General features: G+C 44.7%; 1 protein-coding gene across 3 annotated transcripts; it reads right to left on the reverse strand.

Annotated features, from left to right (window-relative positions):
• Nucleotides 1-2,407: 2,407 nt before the first annotated feature.
• Nucleotides 2,408-21,208, reverse strand: LOC129826331 (transcriptional activator MN1-like). 3 transcript variants are annotated; one of them, XM_055886928.1, is made up of 3 exons: nt 16,549-21,208; nt 11,265-11,335; nt 4,030-4,116 (listed from the first exon to the last, which is right to left on the reverse strand). In XM_055886928.1, exons 1-2 carry the CDS (start codon nt 20,129-20,131, stop codon nt 11,295-11,297), a joined length of 3,624 nt encoding a protein of 1,207 aa, XP_055742903.1. In that variant the 5' UTR covers nt 20,132-21,208; the 3' UTR covers nt 4,030-4,116; nt 11,265-11,294. The 3 variants fall into 3 exon arrangements, with proteins under 3 accessions (XP_055742901.1, XP_055742903.1, XP_055742904.1); XM_055886926.1 differs by lacking the exon at nt 11,265-11,335 and having other exon boundaries at nt 2,408-4,116; XM_055886929.1 differs by lacking the exons at nt 4,030-4,116; nt 11,265-11,335 and adding an exon at nt 6,005-8,711.
• Nucleotides 21,209-22,474: the final 1,266 nt, after the last annotated feature.

The raw sequence follows: 22,474 nt of genomic DNA on the forward strand, positions 1-22,474 counted from the left end.
AATACTGCCAAATACCAGCCAAACCAGTATCATCAAGAGCTGACGGGCGATCCTTGTCTTAAAGACACACACCTCTGAAGACGCTCAAGGTTGAGTTGTCCCCTATTTTACACTAGTCCAAAAAATACCAAAAGAAGTTGAAGTAAGCCTTGGGCTGTATTGGGACACGCTACAGTGCATTCGGAAAGTATCTAGAGCCTTTCACTTTTTCCACATTTTGTTACATTACAGCCTTAATCTAAAAAAAATAATAAAAAAAAATCCTCATCAATCTACACACAATACCCCATAATGACGAAGCAAAAACAGTTTTAGATTTTTTTTTCAAATGTCTTATTTAAGGAAATAACAGAGATGTTTGATCGGGTTCATGTCCGGGCTCTGGCTGGGACACTCAAGGACATCCAGAGACTTGTTCCGAAGCCACTCCTGCGTTGTCTTGGCTGTGTGCTTAGGATCGTTGTACTGTTGGAAGGTGAACCTTCATCCCAGTCTGAGGTCCTGAGTGATCTGGAACAGGTTTTCATCTAGGATCTATCTGTAGCTTGCTCCGTTCATCTTTCCCCCATCCTTACGAGTCTCCCAGTCCCTGCTGCTGAAAAACATCCCCACAGCATGATGCTGCCACCACCATGCTTCACCGTAGGGATGGTGCCAGATTTCCTCCAGACGTGACGCTTGGCATTCAGGCCAAAGAGTTCAATCTTGGTTTCATCAGACCAGAGAATCTTGTTTCTCATGGTCTGAGAGTCCTTTAGCTGCCTTTTGGCAAACTCCAAACGGGCTGTGATGTGCCTTTTACTGAGTGGCTTCCATCTGGCCACTCTACCATAAAGGCCTGATTGTTGGAGTGCTGAAGAGATGGTTGTCCTTCTGGAAGGTTCTCCCATCTCCACAGAAGAACTCTGGAGCTCTGTCAGAGTGTCCATCAGGTTCTTGGTCACCTCCCTGATCAAGGTCCCTCTCCCCCGATTGCTCAGTTTGGTCGGGCGGCCAGCTCTAGCAAGAGTCTCGGTGGTTCCAAACTTCTCCCATTTAAGAATGATGGAGGCCACTGTGTTCTTGGGGACTTTCAGTGCTGCAGAAATATTTTGGTACCCTTCCCCAGATCTGTGCCTCAACACAATCCTGTATTGGAGCTCTAGGGACAATTCCTTCAGCCTCATGGCTTGGTTTTTACTCTGACATGTACTGTCAACTGTGGGACTTTTATATAAACAGGTGTGTGCCTTTCCAAATCATGTCCAATCAATTGAATTTACCACAGGAGGACTCCAATCAAGTTGTAGAAACATCTCAAGGATGATCAATGGGAACAGGATGCACCTGAGCTCAATTTTGAGTGTCATAGCAAAGGGTCTGTAAATAAGGTATTTCTGTTTTTTATGTTAAATAAATTAGCAAAAATGTCAAAAAAACTGTTTTTGCTTCATCATTATGGGGTATTGTGTGTAGATTGATGAGGGAATTTTTTTATTTCATCCCTTATAGAATAAGGTTGTAAAGTAATGTGGAAAAAGTGAAATGATCTGAATGTGTATGTGGATTGACACTGCTAAAAATAATACATAAGACGCATGCACAATACATCCCAAACACTGATCAATATCTCCACATCACATCTATATATATATGTGTGTGTGTGTGTGTGTGTGTGTGTGTGTGTGTGTGTGTGTGTGTGCGTGTGTGTGTGCGTGCGTTGGTGCGTGTGTGTATACATTCGAGCAGAGTTCACAGTTCACAGTCACACATATTTTTAGGCTGTATGCAGGCAGTGTTAGTGTACATGTGTGCATTCTTCCCAGTACAGAAGCTGTATAAGACCGATACAGTGTGTGAGTGCGTGTGTGTGTGTGCGTGTGTCTCCCAGGCAGGACGATGGCGGGGATGCTGGCTGATCACTAGCCCTGTTAGACAGCATTGACGTCTCCACCTCAAGGCTGGCACACTGGGGAGCTATTGATTACCATTAACCATCCATGTAGATGACCCATAAAGAGCAGGTGAGTGAGAGTGAGCTGGGAAGGGGGGGGTTGAGGCAGATGGGGATGGGGGCAGAGAAGAAAAAGAACAAGGCGAGACAGGCAATGAGGTAGGCCTATAAGAAATGCTGAGAAGAGAGAGGAAGACTATTATATACTAGTATATAATATCTTCATGCCAGTTTACTTTGTGTTGTTTTATGCTGCTGCTTTAGACTACAGAGTCCACAACCTCCCCAGACAAACTTGTCACAATGAATATTTCTGTGATATATATATATGAGATATCTTCAGAGGATAGCAATATTTCCATTATTCTATTATTATACAGTATTAAATGTTATTTTCATTCATAAATTGCGACTTTGTCATTATGACAGACACATATAAGGGCACAACATTAATAAAAACAAGCAATCATAAAATTCACCATTAACGTCATATTTATTGTTATTTAGTTACTCAATAAAACATATACAGATATATACAATATGCAGGAAAACAGACGACTGCACTTTACATATTATTAAAAAAAGAAAACAAAAAAGAAACAGCTCGTAAGATGCAGGCCTCCATCTATTGTTTCAGAAATTCTAATTCAACAGAAGCTTTATTTAAAGGTTACAAGATTGCCTAACACACAGCAAATGTTCTCTTATTTTACATGTGCAATACCAATATTCCTTTTTCAATTCCCTTATTAAATGGTTCCTTGATCTCCCCTACAGTTTACATTGGCTGTATTGTATAACTGTGTTGGAGCCCAAGCTAAATAGAAGAGGAAATAGAAGAGAGGAATTTGTATTCAGGAATCCCTTTTTGCAGATACCCACACCAAAAATAAACTATTTCTCTCTCCATCTCCATCCCATTCTTCCTCCCCCTGTTTCAGCGTCCAGGCCAGTTCTATTGGACCAGGAGGATGGCCTGGTGAGGTTGTGAGGTACAGTGGCTCAAAAGGTCAAAATCTCATCAGGTTCCTGTGTCTCTGGGTGACAATGGGATTCCAGGACTGAGGGAGAGGTCCTGGTGAGAGGGCTGCTCTCCTCTCCCTGTACCCCTGAGAGCCATGAGAGGGAGGAAGGGCTGGTTCACAGACATATCCTCCAAACTCTGGCTGACAAAGACGACCAGAATCCCTCAACGGGTGAGTATGGGTCAGGGTGGCTCTGCTTGAGGCCATACCCAAGCCCAGGCTCAGTGATCTATACACTGGGCTGGGGGTAGGCATGGTGGGTGGTACCACCTCCAACCCACAGAGAGAACCACGGCTAGGAGGTCACTGAGTACAGGTACAGGGTACAGCTGGTGAGGATGGGGTTTTAATCACAGAGCTCCCAAATACTAAGAGACAACTTTCATGTCTAAAGAATGTAACAGAAAAGAGACTCAACACTGCTATCCCAATACAGCCAAGGACATTTTGTCTTTCTGTTTTTTCAGTTTGAGTTTTTTCCTTTCCTCCATTGACATTTCTCCTGTTTTCTTCAAAAAACAACAAAAAACTAAAAGGATGATTTGAGGTTTTCCAGATGTGGGCACCACTGAATAGAGCCAAAGCTGTATAGTCCAGCGATGCATGAGTGAGTGTGTATGTGTTTGTGCCCAAGAGTGTGTGTGTGTGTGTGTGAGCATGAGTGTATATGTGTTCACGTGTGTGTATGAGTGCGTATATGTCCTTCTCTCCCTGAACAGGCGAAGAGCCAATGCAGACGCCTCATCATCAATACCTTTACATCATTCTCATCAGCAATGCCTTTACGTCATCATCAATACTTTTACGTCATCCTCATCATCAATACCTTTATGTCATCCTCATCATTGATGTCGTCTTCATTATCATCTGCCTCTGACTCTCCCCCCCCCCCCCCTCTCTCTCTCTTCTGATCTTCCCTCCATCTCCTGGGCTGCCCTGATTGTGTTCAGGTCAGGGCAGCCACGAAGGTCCCAAAGCGGTTGGAGATGTCGGAGTGCAGGGAGCGCCAGGAGGAGACCGTCCCCCCTCGGCCCTTACTGTCCCCCAGCTCATCTGTGCAGTGGACAGACAGGCACTGCAGGTGGCTCCCCCCATTGCCCCCTCCGGGCCCCGGGGCCCCCACCCCTACTCCAGCCTTACTCTGAGACAGCTCTGACTCTGCACAGGAGAAACAAACACAGAGAGAGGAGAGGGTTAGTGAATGGGCCAGCACTGAGGAACATTAAGGATACATTCTTCCTCAACAACCAAAATAAACATCTTCAGTCAATATGTCAACACTAGAATTAATCATAAAATCCCTTATCTAAATTAGATCCTAATTCTCATCCCACTCAAAATCTGTGCAGTAAAATGACCTCAACAACCCCTCTCCTTCTCCCTCTCCCACCCCCATCCTGCAGGCTGGAAAACGACAATGCTCTAAACCCATCCCCCATATTCTCCTTGCATATGAGGACCACACACACACACACACACACACACACACACACACACACACACACACACACACACACACACACACACACACACACACACACACACACACACACACACACACACACACACACACACACACACACACACACATTCAGTCCCGGTCACCCGTGCAAATGGGGAGCACTCCTCCCTAACCTCTGGTCATGAGGTCAGAGGGCTGTGAGGAGGCTGACCTTTAACTCTGCATGACCTAATTTACTGGTATAATGACCCTGCTGCAGTATCGACCCCACGTCACCAAGGTGTCAAACGCATATTAAATGGAACCAAGCTTCCAGAAAATCCATATATAGGTTTATTGAAGGTTGTATAAAAATCAGCCGTGCAGTTCTAGAGGGACATGGGGAACGCTGCCGGTTGAGATGCATAACCCATCCTCCGAGTCAAATCGCTTGCGTCGTGTAAGAAAACATTTGCGAGAGGAAGATTGACGAGGACAGAAAGTGCTAGGCTAAATTATACGCAAAAGCACGGCGTCACACGTCATCTGCCATGATATAGACCCGCAGCATTCTGAGAGAGTAGGAGGGGCAGGAAGGAGAGAAGGGCGAGGAGTTAGAGGTAGAGATGACGGGAGAGAGAGGTTGTCAGGCTCTTACTATCGCTGGTTTCAGTAAGCCCTATTGGTGACTGCAGCATTGCATCATGCGTTTGGGGTCTGCCTCCAAGCATGCTCTGAGCATTCTAAAAAAAGAGTGCGTGAACAAGGTGGATACCTGCTGTAAAAATCAATCATGCTATTCCCATCTGTCCTTAGCACTCAAAACACTGTTCTGCTATGTTCCTCAGCCCCAGGTTGTTACTACTGCTTTGAGTGGGAGCGTAGCCGCAGAGACAGACAAGCTCTAAATAGCTCAGACATGCTGAGGTACAGGCGTCAGAGACGAGAGACTATGATACACACTCTGCTCTAGGCACAGGGCCTGTACATCACACTATCACTACTCTGATCTGCCCACCTCACTACTCAACAAAGTGACAGAACAGAGAGAGAGAAGAAGAGAAAAAATACTCTGACCTCAAAACAGTCTCTGTGTCACACTTTCCTTTTTATCTCTTCTCTCTCTTCCCAAATGCTTTTTTGTTTTTCTCACTCTCTCTGTATAGATTTCTCCCTTCCTTTACTTCCCTGGAGCAACTATGACACGGTGTTAACAACACGCAGCCAGAGAAACAAGGCCAGGTCAGGACAGAGAGTGAAGGAGGCAGGGTGGACAGGCTAGGGCCGGGAAGGCAGGGAGGTAGTGAGGCAGCACTGCCCCCCAGCCTGTCTGGGCCGCGACCACTGGAATGGAAAAGCGGAGGGATTTGGTAAAAGGTCACGCAGCCAAGCTCCCGCCGCTCCCGCATCTCTCGTCCTCCTCCTCCACACAAATCACCCAAGGACTCTGGAGACTAAGCGGAGCGACGGTGGGGGAGAGAGGCAGAGGGGGAGGGGGACGGGTGTGTGGGGTGGGGATTAGTGGTGGTGGTGGCATGGGCCAGCGTTTGCCAGAGGGCCCTGCCATACACCTCTGCATGGCTGACACCCACACTCAGTGAGCCTGGACCACAACCCCCTCTCCAAGTGCTTCCTCCTACCCCCCACTCCCATCCCCAGCACTGTGCCCTCTAGCACCCGCCGACAGCCCATGGTAGCTGGGCACAGCAGGGTCCACACCGGCCTGAATAGGCAGCCAAGCGTTCCCCTGGCTCTCTGCTGACACACAGCAATCTGACAACACAGCCACAAAACACACCGCCAACCACCGCCACTGCTGCCATATCCACACCAGCCCTCAGCTGCCGCTCCACACACATGCATGCACACACACACAGTCTGCATGGTCCCAAAACAGACAGACATGGCCCCCAGCCTCATACATGCAAGGACAAGGACTGTAAACACACAGTCAAAAGCATCCACTCCCACTGTCCCAGGGCCATGCTCAGACGTGAGCTCATGTGACCACGTTACTTTATTTATCAAAATAAAAACATTAGCATTACCAATGATATTGGTTCCCTAAAAAATACTTTCACATAAACAATCATTTACAATGTAGTGATTGCCACCAGTTTCCTAGTTTAAAAAAAATATATGTTTTTTTAATCAAAACACTGTACCTCTCAAATTGTATTATTACAAGCAGAAAAACATTTTCTTAATAAAAAAACACAAAGCTCTCCATTTAAGGAGTAAGCCAGTCAATCGTAGTGTATCTGTGGATATTTCTAGGTAATACCCTGGGAGCCGAGAGAGATGGAATTTTGGTGGAAAATCTACACGCTACACTTAAATGTTAAGCATTATCCACGGCACCATATTTGTTCAAAAGTGGAAACGGCAGTGTGAAATTCTACATCACACAGGCCTAAATCCCAAATCACCGTGACATTTTACAAGCTGTGGAATCTTTTTTCAATAAAACCTTGTTAAGGCTGTTCAATGACTCGCATTATTTTGCCATGCAGCGTACTGTTCATATCCACAGTAATATCTCAGTGATAGGCTATTAATCTCAGAGAACGAGTGCTTAGCATCACACAGGGCGAATACCCAATAAAGAAGAAAACAATAATATCACAACCAACTAAGCTGAACCACAAATACAGTTAAATATCCCTAACCATATTACAAGTCGAAAAAGATAACCAAGGCAATTCAAACGCTCCGTTTTTTAATCCACCTCTATTCCTCTCCTCTTTCTAAAAGTGTGTGATTTACAGTGTGACTCCTCCACGTAGGCTTATAGAGCCGTCACACAGACAAACAGACACAGCTCGTGACGATATACACAGATGAACAATGCTTTCCACTAGCGTGCTGTGAAGAGAAAACACACAGCACAGCACACTGCTCTGTTTCGGTTTCTCTGTCTGGCTGACACCAATATGTCGGAAGCTGACGGCCTGAATCTTGTGCAGTTCTCTAAGTCTGTAAACAACACTGGGAAGGAACCATTATTGAACGACAATAAATGTCATATTCTCACAATCTAACTATAATTGTCAACCTAAACATTTTATTAAACGATTAATGTAAACTGATGAAGCTAATGGTAATTATTATGTTGTAAATGCAGTTAAAAATGAAGTGTTATGATAGCTAAATGCACATTGTGTACCAAGTCCTTGTGCAGGTGTGTGCATTAGAAACAAAGTATATGCTAAATAAGACCATGTATATGTGTGTCTTGGTGTTCGCTAGTCTCTCTTTCGGAGCCAGAGAATTTCACAGAGCCGTCACATTGATTTCCGAGGTCCATTCTATCCCAAGCTATACTTCTATGACGACACTTCACCTTTAACCCTGTGCTCCCCGGGACTCGACCTAACCTTTACCGAACACAACCAGCCCAATCAGCCTTCGCCGCTCTCTGGTAAAAACACCTAGAGGCCTCTGCTCCTGTGACAGTGAGTAAATTCAGATCAGATTTATTTAGCATAACAACCATAGAATTAGAAATTAGAATACACATTTAATTTAATAGGATCTCTATGATAAAAAACGAACACTAAGGACATTAGAGAAGATTCTAAGTTCGGGAGCACAATGCACACGTCACAATGCACACGTCACAATGCACACGTCACAATGCACAGATACAAAGTCTGTTTTTTCAGTGATGGTAAAGAACACAGAAAAATGTTGTAACATTTCTGTTATCATAGAGCATACTTTAAAGGTTAGTCATTTAGGTCTTTAACACTTTTCCTGAAGGTTCATGGTACCTAAGAGCAGGACCTGTGATCCGGCGCCTCTCTACTGCACTAAGCAGACCGACCAGCAGAGCAATAAGGCTTCACATTAAATCCCAATCACCAAAATATATATATACAAAATCATTAAGTTATCTGCTTTCAACTTGGTGAGGGGCTACAGGAATCCCTGTGTGAGGAATACGGGAACTACTGGAGGTATGACCCAGGTATCTGATGTTTGCCTGGGGTTTGGTAGTTGGGGTGGGGGAGTATGGCATGGGAAGCCTTCTCCGACCCCTACTCAACCCCACTGCCACAGGTTGACCTTTCCCCTCAGAGAAGGGTGGATATGGAGGGGGCACATTTTTCAAGCGAGGGCACAGGGGTTATTTTGGTTTGAATTTCCTCTCTGTTCCCTGGCCTGCAACAAGAAGGAAAAAAACTTGCCCAGGCAGGCAGGCCTTGGCCCGGTCGCTCCTCCTCACCCCTTCTCTAGTAAACTCTCTCCCTTCAGCCATCCCCTCGTACACACACACCTCCCCCTCAGGTTGCAAGACGCGCTTAGGAAACTAGACACAAAAGGGAACACGGGAAGTGATTTAGTACCTCCTGCATAAATCAAAACCATGTCCAGGACCTGTCATCCATGTCATCCAAGTAGGTGACATATTGATCTACGTCTCGCTCTCTATTTTGTTTCAGCCCGTCACTACGCACTCTGTTTATGTATTTTTGGCCCATTTGGAAACCCCAACCACTCATGAAAACAGTGGAAATGTAGGGATTAGGAGCATCTGCTAGGGAGACGCTAGGAGAGGAGGGGGATCGGAATGGGTTTAGGGGGCTGACTTGCTCAGCCACAACCCTTAGCATACAATCACTATTTCAGCTAGTCCTCAGTATGGGAAGCTAGGTGGTCAATTCAAGGAATCTTACACTTTCATGTTATTGTGATAGAAATTGTTTAACACTTGAAATCAAATGACTTAATATAATTGACTGAAATAATAATTATCCTGTTATTAATTAATTAATTGACCCTTGATTGAAGAAAATAAAGATTTACTTGGAAAAGTACATGTAATGTCTTAAAAATAATTAGCACTGGTTGCACAATTATACTTTTTTATGTCAAATATAATCAATCCTTTTCCATTTCCAAGATAAAAACACAAAGTTGAAAAAACACAATGTTAAAACTGTAAATAAAATAGAATTATAATTATTGAGTTGAAGGTGATATTGCTGTGTGGTATAATGACAGTATTAAGCTTTAGTGATGACAGTTCCACTGTTGAAAAGACTCAAATGTTTAAAAAATCCAAACCATTGTTTCTAACATCCGAGTATCTAAACTGCCCTGAAATAAATAAATAAGGAAAGTCCAGAGGATGGAACTGTGGAGAAAATGTAAGACTTATTTTCTTTCTTTCTCTCTGTACAGCGAGGCAAACGACAGCCATTACCATCTTGCTCGACCTCGCAAGTCGAAACCTAAGATGTTCCCAGAAAAAAAGAGAAACTTCTTTCCATCTCTCTCGCTTTCGCTAGTACTCGATCAGTCTCTCCTCTTCTCTCCCAAGAGAAACAGCTCTGGTGTCATAACTCATTTGTCAATTTTTCAATACGAATTAAAGAAATCTGACGACTACCTGTATGCCAAATAACATAACTGCTGCTGGCGGAATGACAACACACGCACGCACGCACGCACGCGCGCGCGCACACACACACACACACACACACACACACACACACACACACACACACACACACACACACACACACACACACAGCCTAGTAGCTTTAGCATGGTACACCTCTGCTGAACAGAGGGAGTGTTAAGGATTATAGTCTATTTAATTGGATGTCATAAGGTGAATGCACCAATTTGTAAGTCGCTCTGGATAAGAGCGTCTGCTAAATGACTTAAATGTAATGTAAATGTAATTGATAAAGACAACTTGCATTTCTCACAAACTATGTTAAAATCATCATTACAGGGATTGTTGGTAGCTACATATAAAAATATATATCATTTTCTACAGGAATAGTAGATGCCTTGTTTTTTCCAGTCCCTCTGGGCACTGGCTTATTAAGACCCTGGACATTAGGAAACGTGTCACATACATCCAGCCAACCGGAGCCTCCGGTGCCCACCCCCCCACCCTGCATCTCCCAGACAAACTCAGCCTTCCATTCCAAGGGGAATATTCACACCCACCCACACAGACAAGTTTGATTTGATTTCAGCACTCTTCCCCAGGGAAAACAAACCACTGCTATTTTGAAGAGTCAGAAATCCAGCTAGCAAAAGGCATGGAACCTTTGTTCATCCTTTCCTCTCTACATCAGTCACAAAGACGTTTTTAACACGCCTCCTTTGACTGTCACTGGTGGTAAATGTACTGCAAAGGCCTCAGCATTCAGTGCATACACACATACACAGTAACATCTAGAAGAAACAAAATATTAAAACTAGATTTTACACAATCAAAACTACAAGCAGAAACCATGTAATGTCCTGTTATGAGCTGCAATATCTATAAGACAGGAGACTACACACTTCTCCACAGCTTAACTCTGCTACTGCTGCACTCAGCTGGGCCGGTGTTATACGTGCTAGCAGTTCACCAGTAGTACTGATAATTACAAATATATTGGGGTCTACTGTGGATGTACTACATACTAGCAGGGGTTGTACTTCAAGTAGGCCAAACTGACGTAAAGCAGGCCAAACTGATGCAAAGCTAAAATAAGTTGTGATGAACCCTGACATAACTTGTCAGTTAATTTTATCATACTGTGATGAATTCTCAGAGCTGGAACTGAGAGAGGTGTAACTACCAGCAACTATTTCCATTTCACTACAAGTCAGAGAGTCTATTCCAGCATACAAGACACCTGAGCAAAGGTCTGAAACAACAAGCCTGTGACCAAGCCTGCATAAATCAAACATGATGTCTACAGCTGATAAACCCACACTATCGAGTTTCCATGTCTTCATCACACACACATACACCTCTGGTCCCTCCAGCTGCTAGAGCCATTTGCATGCGTCTCATATTTGTCTTAGCCCCGTAAACTGTCGATGGGGGGTAAGGAAGAACAAACACACTTACATGGTGAAAGCAGTCCTAATGCCCACTGATTCATGCTGATAGTGTAGGAATTGTGTGATATTCCTTCAACCCTAGGGATCAATTGACAAAGGGAGACAGAAATTACTTTGTGAAGAGACATAAGAAAATAAATGCATAAAAATGTGGAAAGGTCCAACTTCAAATTTCTGAAAGTATGCACTTTTGCGCCATTTGCGGCTATAGATATAATATGTTCCTCACAAAAGACAGACACACACACCTCACTTGCCTTCTGTATCCTCACAAGCCTCTCTGTATCTGTCAATAACCAAGTTAACTCACAGAAGGTGCCAGAGGATGAATTGGCACTTTTGAGAACAATATTACCAAGGCTAATTGCTATGATTATGATAATGATTATTATTACTGCAGTATGGGAGAGTGCAGAGAACACTATGCTGCCTGGGTGTGTGTTGTTAAGCAAGTCAATACGCAACGCCTTGCAAGGAGGGATCTGGAACATGGGCCGCCCCAAGCTGTTTTCTCTTCATTCAACCAAATGTCAATCACATCTATTTTCTGCTTTAAGAAAGGAAAAAAGGGAAATAAAAATTACTCATGTGATTTATGAGTTGTCGCTGGAATGAAATGTCAATACGATAAGTATGATTTTAATAAACTAAGGGAGGTGGGGTGGTCTTATAGGAATATTCTCCTTTCTTTCTAGGTCTCTTTAGGTGGCATGTCAATATGCCTGTTGCAATGGATTAAATTGCCTCCTAATCAGGGTGTCTAAGCATGAAAAGTCCCCTCTCTACCCACTGCTCTCCTACACATGCCAACAGCAAGCCAGCGCATGCTCTAACTAATATTCACTCCACCACCACTAGAACAGTCACTCTGTTGCATGAGACACCATATTAATCCAGAGGACAGATCCTAGCACAGTATGTACAAAGTGATAACACACACCGTAAATAACTTTCACTGTGTGGTCAAAACGGAAGCAAAAAATAAAAAATAAAACCAACTGAATCATTTCCTAGCGCGACAAGTTGCTTGTTATCAAGAGTGTGCACGTCTTTCAAAACAAACCGTCAGGTCCTGGCTATAATATAAGGAGCAGAGAAGGAGAGACGAAGAGGGTACAAGAAGTCGAGATAGAGAAAAGGAAATGAAAAAGGAGGGGGAAATGCATTCTCATCATTTTGCTGAAAACGCAAACATGGTCCTTCATTCACATATACACCCACTGGCATATGGAGGCCTTACAGTATATGGGCCTCATGCCTACAATAGACATTACTATGTCTTAGTGAATAGCTTTGGCTGAATGGTAGCTCATCACACAGACAGAATAAGCAACGGACTGGTCCAATACTGACAGACATATCAGTCTCTAAACAACCACAGTGGGAACTCATACAGGGAGAGCTAAGACACACAGGGTAAACAGACATAAACACAGAAAATACAACATAACACACTCCCAAACAGGCAAGCTGGACTTTCTCATTATCTATGCTCAATCTCATATTTTTCTTTAACAGTATTGTTTAATGCAACAATATTATCAAATTCCATATACCTATGAGGCACTTCTGGCACCACGTTCTGGCCTGAAAACATCACCCACTATCTCCATTAACAATATATATGAGAATACAGTCTGTTCTGTGATCCCAACTCCTGCACTGGCTGAGACCTCACCTATAGTCACAGAGCCCCAAACACCACAGGTCCTCCCCATGCCACTACCACCCATACCCCTGCTATAGACACAGGGAGGCCTATTGCCAAATGTCACTGCAACCATCCCCCTCCCCAAATAAACAGAGGCCCATAACCCACCTGTCTCAATTGGGCAGTTAAACTCAACTTCCCGTAAAAACACTGAATGCAGTCTATAAAGCGCCCAAGTAACACAATCACTCAGGACTCCCACTATTAAAGCTGTTCCCAGGATGTCAGAACCTATGCACCCCCCCCCCCCCCCCCCCCCCAGCTTCAGGACACTGTGATGGGGGATAGGTCAGGGGCATGAAGACAGATACCAAGAGAGCGGATTGCCACAATATTAAACTAAATTGGTTTTAGTGGTGCACAACACCTACACGGGTGTCATATGATCAACTCCAAGGGTGACATGGAGAAATGAGCAAAATGCAGAAAGAAACGTAACTTCAATACAAAAAAACATATGATCAGACCATGTGTGTGTTTAGCAAAATGTGCTGTGTATTCAAGCGAAATGTGTGATCTTAAAACGTTTTTATTGGTTAGCCACATCATGCAGGAATATAGAAAGGAACCGTGATGAAATTGTGTGAAAAAAAGTGTTATTTTTAAAATTGTAGACCAGCTATCATTAGCATTATAACATTATTATTATTATTACTACTACTATTATATAAGTTATCTTGTGAACTGTACTGAGAACCTTAATAACTAACAAGACAATTCGAAAGAAAAACAATTCTTTGTTAAACTGTCACTGTAACTCTTAGGCTCAGGCAAGGACTATTAGTGTTCACCTGTTAACCAGCTGGTGGACTTGCAACAATACATCAATAACAAACATAAATATATTCCACAACTTAAAAAAATACTGACATATTCCTACATTCATCAATATTTTTCTTTCACTTCTACGGAGCTCAAGTTCAAATTTCTATGACAGGGTCTTCAAACTCATTCCACAAAGGGTCGAGTGTCTGCGTTTTTTTTCTTCCCCCCTTTCAATTAAGACCTAGACAACCAGGTGAGGGGAATTCCTTACGATTTAGTGACCTTCATTTGTCAATCATGTACAAGGGTGGAGCGAAAACCCGCAAACACTCGGCCCTACACGGAATAAGTTTGACACGTGTGTTCTATGAAATCTTCCAAAATAACTTTCAGAATCCTGGTCTTTAGCATTTTCCAAGAGAATATAACTGTTAATCGATTGTGCCTACTGAATATGTGCAACTAAAACCATAAGGCCCTATTTATCTTTATCTGAAACGTAGCGTTTCGTTGAATGCATAGGATTTTGCGCGTCTCCTGAAAAACATCCAATTCAATCACAAAATCCAGTAACACACCTCAACCCTTTTTCATCTTTGTCGTCTGCAGCACTCAAATGAGAAACTGTCGAGATCCGTGATTTGTGCTAACTAGCTATGGATCGAGTCGAGCAGCATGGGTTTTGTGCTTGCAAGGAGCTGAATTGAGGAAGGAAAAAATGTGCGGAGATAGGAGAGACGGGAGAGAAATACTTTTAACAAAATCGAAGTGGCTGTTGCTGTGCATTTTCTGAAGAATAAGTGCGCCTTGCTAAGACATGTGGATCTTGAAAAAATTAACTATGGACAAGGCGAGAATGTGTCTTCCTGGTCTGGTTGACTGCTTTCCCTCCTAAACAATGCGCTATGACTCCAGATTCCGTGCCCTGCGCCCCCCTCTCCTCTCAGCTCCCGCAGTTAGCCAGAACAAAGGGATAGTGAATACGCGCTGGGGGCTACCTATTCACAAGAGAAAAGGAGTTTTGGTGTCTCGTCTCTGGCGGTAGCGATTTAATAACGTCTCACTGCGACCTACCGCCTTTTGCAGCACTGACTGACTACCATTTCATTATTGCTATAGATTCTCAAATGTCTATAGAAAAAAGAGTGGCCTCAGAAAAAAATATCGAGAGACAAAAGAGATTACAATTCCACAGAAAAATATTGCGACATAAAATACGACATAAATCAGCAATATTGAATTCATAATTTAAATATTTATTCGAAGTAGGTTTTGATTGATGGAGGAGCAGTCAATAAAAAGTAACTTCAGCACTGGATTAAACTGAAGAGAAAAAAAACGTGCTTTTTTATTATCCAAGTCCCTGTTGTAGCTATAGCACAGTCCTAATATAAACAATAATAGGAAATAATAATAGCTCTTAATAATAATAATAATTATTATTATTATTATTTTAAATGCATGTTATTTCATTTCCTGTTAATTAAATAAAACAAACCAGATGCCTTATGTATGACCGGTAATCCAAAAACAGGAGAACATTATTTGTGTTGTTAATGTCAAACCTTGATTGACAGGATTTCAAACCGCTTACGGTCTAATCACACTATACCAATTTCAACAAGCACTTACAATTAAAGGCTACAACAGTTTCGTGGCATAGGCTACTAGAATACTAGAATTTACATTTGTTAGTGAAAAAATAAGCATTTGTATCTCATAACCACCCCATTTTTTTCCTGAACCATGTTGGCGAAAAAGTGGTTGGCATTAGTCTACAATAAAACCAAAAGTTTTAAACAAATTAGAAAAAGTGAATGACGCATCCATTATTATTATATTATTATTTTCTATTAGTATCATATTATCATGTTCAATGAAAATCTGTTCTTCGAGGACACATCACATTTAGGAGGAAAAAAAGTTCGAAATAAAAAGCTTAAGATAGGCTACTCTTGTTTATAGTAATATCACTCTTCTTCATATATCCTGACAATGCTGCCCTTTCCAATAGTAGGCTAATCTAAAATCAATCCACTTTCTCCAATCCCGTTTATTATCCCATAGTAATAACAAAAACAAACAGATATGTATGGAGGGGAAACCCCGCTGTGAAAACGCATCTCAGAAACCTATTCATCTTCTCAGTGTAGTTGTTCACCCTGAAAACCCAGATAAAGAACCACAGGAAATGTTTACTTTTCTCGCGCTGTTCCTTTGAAGTCCCTCAACAATAGAATAGTCCATAACACGCACCAAATGATAATTTAATGTTTATTTAGAACCACAATAAATCCGTTTTAAAATGTTTTCCTGATTAGTGCTATTTAATTTCGAATAGTTAATTAGCCTGTGGTCCAATAGCCTATCCCCTGTGTAGACCTATAGGCACACAGAAAAACATAATACATTATTTATGTATTTTTCTAGCCTACATATAAAACTCAATATACCTGATCTACCTGTTTCCACAGAACAGCTATGTTTCAAATAACTGCAGACATAGGCTACACGCACAAAGGAAGTCCTGACTTATTTTAGTCTAGCATTCATATCATTTTCTGCTCATCGGGGATGCAAAACAACATTGGGCTTATGTGCTGATATGTTGAGTGACAGCCTTAGAAGGATGTGTGTGTGTGTGTGTGTGTGTGTGTGTGTGTGTGTGTGTGTGTGTGTGTGTGTGTGTGTGTGTGTGTGTGTGTGTGTGTGTGTGTGTGTGTGTGTGTGTGTGTGTGTAAATACAGCAAATAGACAGTACTAATCAGATAGTAAAACAAAGTGGGAAATATAACCATAGAGCATATTCAATTACCTTCTTTGCTGTTATTCTGGCTCTTGTTTTTTTCCCAGGGTGCCATGGCCTTGTCGTCTTCTGGCCCATCCATCAGGGCCTTGTCACTGGGCACGTACCAGGTGGCGTGCTGCTCTGCCATCAGAGTGTCAAGGTCAATAGTGCCCATTGAGCCCTTCCCAGCATCCGGGCTGCAGCTCGCCAGCTCATTGTCTCCGTTCTGTGAGAGACAGTCACCACTCTTCTTGCCATTCTTCATGCCCAGGGGCTGGTCCTCTGAGATGCTGAACTGCTGGCGCTGCAGCTGGATCTGGGCCTGCAGTATCTCCAGAGGGTGGATGTCATCCTGGCCAGAGGTGCTGGATGGAGTGCGTACCTGCTCCATCCCAGGTGTGCCCGGGTGACCGACTCCATTGCCACTTGTCCCCACACCAGCACTCAGTCCATAGCTGTCGGGTGTCGAGGTAGTGTGATTGGTGATGTCCTGCATGCCTAGGGGCTTCTGCCCATTCATCAGGCCCTGTTCCCCCCTTTGCAGCTTGGGTGAGCCGGTGATGTGCGGGCTGCGGTTGGGCTTGGAGGCAGGAGCACCTCCTGCATCTGAGCTAGAGGACACCTCATCCTCGTTGCCGTAGTGGGCGCTGACATCATCAGGAAAATCTATGCGCGGTGAGTTACTGTTAGACTTGGTGACACTCTGAATGCCACTGTCCAGAGAAGACATCAGGTCTGCCTGGTCCCCCAGCATAAGGTCACCTCCCTTTCCCCAGGAGGGGGATGGGAGGGGTTTCTCATGGGGCGTACCCCCACCCCTCTCCCCAACGCCAGCTGAAGGGGGTTGCTGGCCTGGACTTACAACAGGGTTTCCGCTGTCAGAGGAAAAAAAGATCCCAGGGCTCACATGCCCGCTGTCCCTTTTTCTCCTCCCTCTCCCTCTCCCATTCCCTGTTGCTGCTTTCCCCTCACTGCATGGGGTAGCGTCCATGTTGTAATTTGGGGAGAGGGCACTGGCTTCCCCCTGCAGCGTCTGGTTTTGACCTGCAGGCTTAATGTTGCTATTCCCGTTGCCAGGCATCTGGCTGTTCTGGGAAGTGCCACTCTGAAAATACTCAGGACCAGCACTGCCGGTCCCGTTAACTGTGCTGCTATTAATGTCCTGCTCCGTCTGACTCAGTTTTCGCTTTCCCTCATTTTGGTTCTTCTTGTTGAATGTTACGTTTAGGTTGGGGGCCCCTAGGCTAGCTATCATGTTCTGGCAGGCTGTGGAAAGGGCCGCCAGGCAGCTCTGTCCAAAAACATTGTCTTTAGTGCTGGTTTTGCTAAAGTTCCCCAGAGAGAGTGCCCCAAGTTTACTGACAGAGGATCGCTGGCCTGGGGGGAACTCAGACTGTGGAGGGTAGCTCCCTGGTGAGGTGTTCACCCCCTGGGGATTGCTATGTGGTGCCCCCTGACGGTTAACCCCTCCATAAGGAAACGTTGATTGAGATCCCATGGGAGGCCCGGCAGGGAAGTCAGTCGGCCGCCTCTCTGATGGTGCGTTGGGGTGTCCTACCCCGGCTCCGGGGGACTGCATCTGGGAGAGATTGCCCATGTTGTTGCCAAACGGGGGGTGCATACCAGGAGAGTGGAGAGCCTGTACGTGTCCATCTCCAGGTATCCTCATTGGCTCCTGCATGCCCATCCCATTCATGCCCGGCCTGAACATCATACCGACTCCGTTCTGCTGCAGCCCCATGTCGTGGGCTACAGCCTCCCCACCCGTTACCCCCATACGCCGCGACATGATCTCTCCTGGTGGGTGAGAACCGGGGAACCAGTTCTCCTGAGTTATATGAGGGCTCTGACCCTCAAAGTTGGGCATCCTGCTCCCATTCTCCCTGTCAAAGTTGGGCTGAGGCATGCTCCCCACTGGGCCTCCATGAATCATGGGGCCTGGAGGTACGTCGCCATGGTGACCCAGCTGCTGCAGGCTGGGCTGCCTCATCCTCTGCTGCTGGTTCCGAGAGGCCATCTGCTTGATCATCATGGCCGCATTCTGCCGCTGCTGCAGAGACTGCTGCTCAGGCCCAGCGTGCTGGAGTGGACCCGGGGGGAAACCGTCTGTTACAGGTGGGGTGAACTCACCTGGAAGGCCAGGGTAGGCCGAGGGAGAGAGGTGGTTCTCCATTCCCTGCACATTGTGCATGCCACTACCCCACGTGCCACAATTTTCCCCTCCGTGTGCGTTAGGGAACTCAAATCTTGGCCTTTTAGCCATGTTCATATAAGGAGAGTCAAAATGTTGCAGCCTCTGATTCGGAGGCTGTTGGGCGGGAGGAGGGGGAGCCGGCTGTTGCATATTAAACATGGGGTCCCCATAGGGGTGCAGGCCCCTATTTTCCAGTCTGTGAATAGGATATTCAAACTGGTTGTGTTGGACAGGCATCATGACGCCACCGTCCAGCATGTTGGGGTTAATGGAGCCCGGCTCAGACTGGGGAGGCCGGGGGAGGCCAGGGGGGCATGAGTTCTGTCGCGCTATCAAACCAGCCTGCTGCTGCATGAGAGGGTGTCTAGCACTGACCCCCAGCTCCATCCCCACGGGAATCTTACGGCCATTCCCAAAGCGCTCAAAAAATACTCCGTGCTGTGGGGGAGGCTGAGGCTGCTGGGGCTGTGGGGGTGGCTGCTGGTGCCCTTTGGAGATGCCCTGCATACCCGGTGTCCGAGCCATGGCAGGGTTTCCAGGGAAACTGCCACCGGCCACCGGCCTTCCTGTCCCAAAGTGGGGAAGCTGAGACTCTGATTCTGAGGGGGAAAATACAGGTACTTCAAAATGTCCAGTTGGGGGTTCGCTGGGGAAATGATACTCTAATCCCTCCACAGCACCCTGATTGGGCATCCGTCGAGGCTCAAGACCATGGGTATCTGAGGAGGAAGAGGAGGGCAGACCATGGAAGGATGCTGCCCGGTTAGGTGACTGGTCCAGGGGTAGACAGGGGGCAGGGACAGCGTGGTTGCCATTAGGGGGGCCGTTGTGCTGGAACTCAGACATGTTACCAGATCTCTGCTGCTGCTGCTGCTGCTGCTGCTGGGAGAAGCCGTCCCCTGCTTGGCCCTCAGCGATGGGGTCAAACCCCTCTCCAAAGCCCTGCTGAGGCCCCATGCCACTGTTGTTGTAGCCCATCAATCTGCCACCATGCAGACAGGATGATGCTGGGTCTGGGCCTCCAAAGTTCCCATTGAAATGAGGGTGGTGTTGGTGAGGGTGAGACTGGTGGCCGTGGGGATGGCCTTGATGAGGTTGCTGGTTGTTGAAAAATCCATGCATGGGTCCTTGCTGCTGCTGTTGCTGCTGGAGTCCGCTGCCTGCATGCATGTCCGAGTGGCCCCGCGGGTGAAAGCCACCGTACTGCTCCCCATTCATGTTCATATTGAGCCCGAGCATCGGAGGCTCGTTCAAAGGGCCCATGCCCGGCTCCGCGGCTCCCGGCGGGCCTCCGGTATGAAAGCCGGGGCTTTTGTAATGGGAGCTCATGTTCAGTCTTGGCTGGTTTATGTTTCTCTCTGACTGGCTAGGGTTTATGCTATTAATCTGAGAACCAAACTGCTCCAGCCCAAACATACTTCCCGATATCAATCCTGCATGACAGCCAGCTCGCCTGGCATAGGCAGTCTAGCTTTAGTCTGTTTTTCTGTGAATCTCCACACAAAAAAGAGGGCAAAAACGAAAATATAAGAGAATGCCTCAATAGATATTTTGATATCTTAAAAGTTCTGATTTAAAACGTAGCCAATGGATCTTAAATAACTCACCCAATAAGTTTTCATAGTTTTTTCCAATATCCAACTTGTCCCTAAAGTGTTGTGGCGAAAATAAACCGGAGAGGACAACGAAGCAAGCAAATACAGTCTGTCCTTGCTCGTTTCCGTCTATTTCTATAGGCGTCTTGTTTATTCCTTTAATTTACAAATGATACAAAATATTTTTCGCTTGCAATGTGACTTTGATATAATATCATATTCCAAAGTTTTCTAAGCAAATTTCTTCTTTACAAACTTGACAAAAAAACCTTTTTTGATTTATGATGACAGAGATCACAAGGCTTATGAAAACTGAAATAAACACACAACTATCTTCTTCGTCCACTTCATTATTCCAGTTCGTTGTCAAATGTCCCAGGACGCACAGTTTGGAGTGTCCTTTCAAGATCCCATTCTATAGAAATCCCCCGGCAACCTCCACAATTCTAATTGGTCGTTGTTTTGCAATCAAAAGAAAACATTTCCCACAGTTCTGTGTGAAATGTCTTATTACTGAACTATAAGCAATTCTACAAGTCCGGGGGGGAAATCCAGCCCAGTCATGATGGCTATCTGGAGAGCCGCTTTTGCACCACCGTGTCCCGGAGCCTCCAGCACTCACTACCCGCACTCCACCATCACAGAGCGGCTTGACAGCATAGTCCAACCGGTCCTGGTCATGTGCCCTCCAAGCGCGCAGAAGGCGCGGAACCTCTATCGGCTGTTTCCCTCACTCTCTCACTCTGTATGCTATAACGCACTCCTTTTGCTCCCGATTCTGATGTGGTCTATTCCAGCTTGGAGCAATTCAGAGATAGATCACACTCTTGTCTGGCGCTTGGCGCTGTGTGAGATCAACGCATTCAGGGAACCAGCAACAAGTTTTGCATTTCTGCAACCAATTCCATCCATGAGGTCCTCGCCAATCGGAGGCTGCGGAGCGCCAATGCCGAGGGAGGGACCATCTTTTAAGGTGGTCCAAGATGTGGATGAGAAACAGAACGAGAGAGTAACGTCGTGTATCTTAAAAGAGCGCCGTTCTCAAATAAAGTGTATTCTAGCCCATGTCAGGTGTGTTACTTGCTCCATTGTATTTTAAATGTATGATCTATATAGCCTATGCAATTTAAACTTTCATTTTTTGTTTGAGATCAATCTCATTGTGTGTTTTTAGATCACATACTCTTGTGAATGAATAAACGCCTATATGCTAGTATAAATTAAGCCTGTGTTATTTCCTTAATTGTTGATAGAAATGGAGATGTAGGAAATTAATTTAGACTCAGTCAAAGGGAAATGGTCTCACAATAGCTTTTCTTAAACAAATGCCGGAGCACAATCACTGGCCCGGAGTTTGTATTGTCAACGCAAAACAGATTAACATTTCCATTCAGATTAACTGGACTATTACCATAAATCTGTTTACTTTATAAATGAATCATTCAAATCGCCATTTATCTTATGTTTATTGGAATGAAGGGGACAGCCGGCAAAATTAAACGACCAAGTCAACCTTTCTAAAACGTAGACTCCTGTAATACTTATGTTATTATAAAAACTCTGAAAATAACAATCAAATGTAAATGCATCATGCTATTTTCAGAAGCGTGATAGGCCTATCTATAGACTAATCCTGAAACATTGCCCTCTAGGCTAATCCTGCAACATTGCCCTCTGAGGTCTTTTAAACGGACTGGCCTATTGTTGCACAAGAGGGGGTGTTCTTTGATTTAAAGCCTGCTGCCGGGAGATAAGATGTATCCGATCAAAATACAAGCGCCAGTGATAATAGTGATATATTGATGTTTCACATCCCATCGCGACAACAGGGCTGTAGAACTATTGAAATTAATATGGCCCAATGGACGATTGAATGTTCATGTATTTTAGGTGATAGGCTAGTCAATAGTTAGAGTGTGTGTGCGTGAGAGAAAGAGAGAGAGCTAGAAAGAGAGAGAGAATTGAAATTAAATTGAAATTGACAGAGACAGAGAGCATTTGTTTGTTACCCCACGAAAAAAATCCCCCTTAAAAGATCAATGGCATCGGATCTACTGGATTGTGTTAGGATGATACCATAATCGATAACAATATTTTGCACTCTATAATATCTCACATATACGTGTTTTCACGTTTGGGCTTTACGGATCTGCAGGCTTGTAAT

The sequence above is a fragment of the Salvelinus fontinalis genome, chromosome 28 (assembly GCF_029448725.1).
Source record: "Salvelinus fontinalis isolate EN_2023a chromosome 28, ASM2944872v1, whole genome shotgun sequence".
Classification (NCBI taxonomy): Eukaryota; Metazoa; Chordata; class Actinopteri; order Salmoniformes; family Salmonidae; genus Salvelinus; species Salvelinus fontinalis.

Coding starts and splice junctions, on each gene's coding strand:
- LOC129826331 (XM_055886926.1), bottom strand. CDS start 20,131: ATGTTTGGGCTGGAGCAGTTTGGTTCTCAGATTAATAGCATAAACCCT. Junction 4,117..16,548: donor CCAGAATAACAGCAAAGAAG/GTAATTGAATAT, acceptor TCTCCTGTGCAG/AGTCAGAGCTGTCTCAGAGT.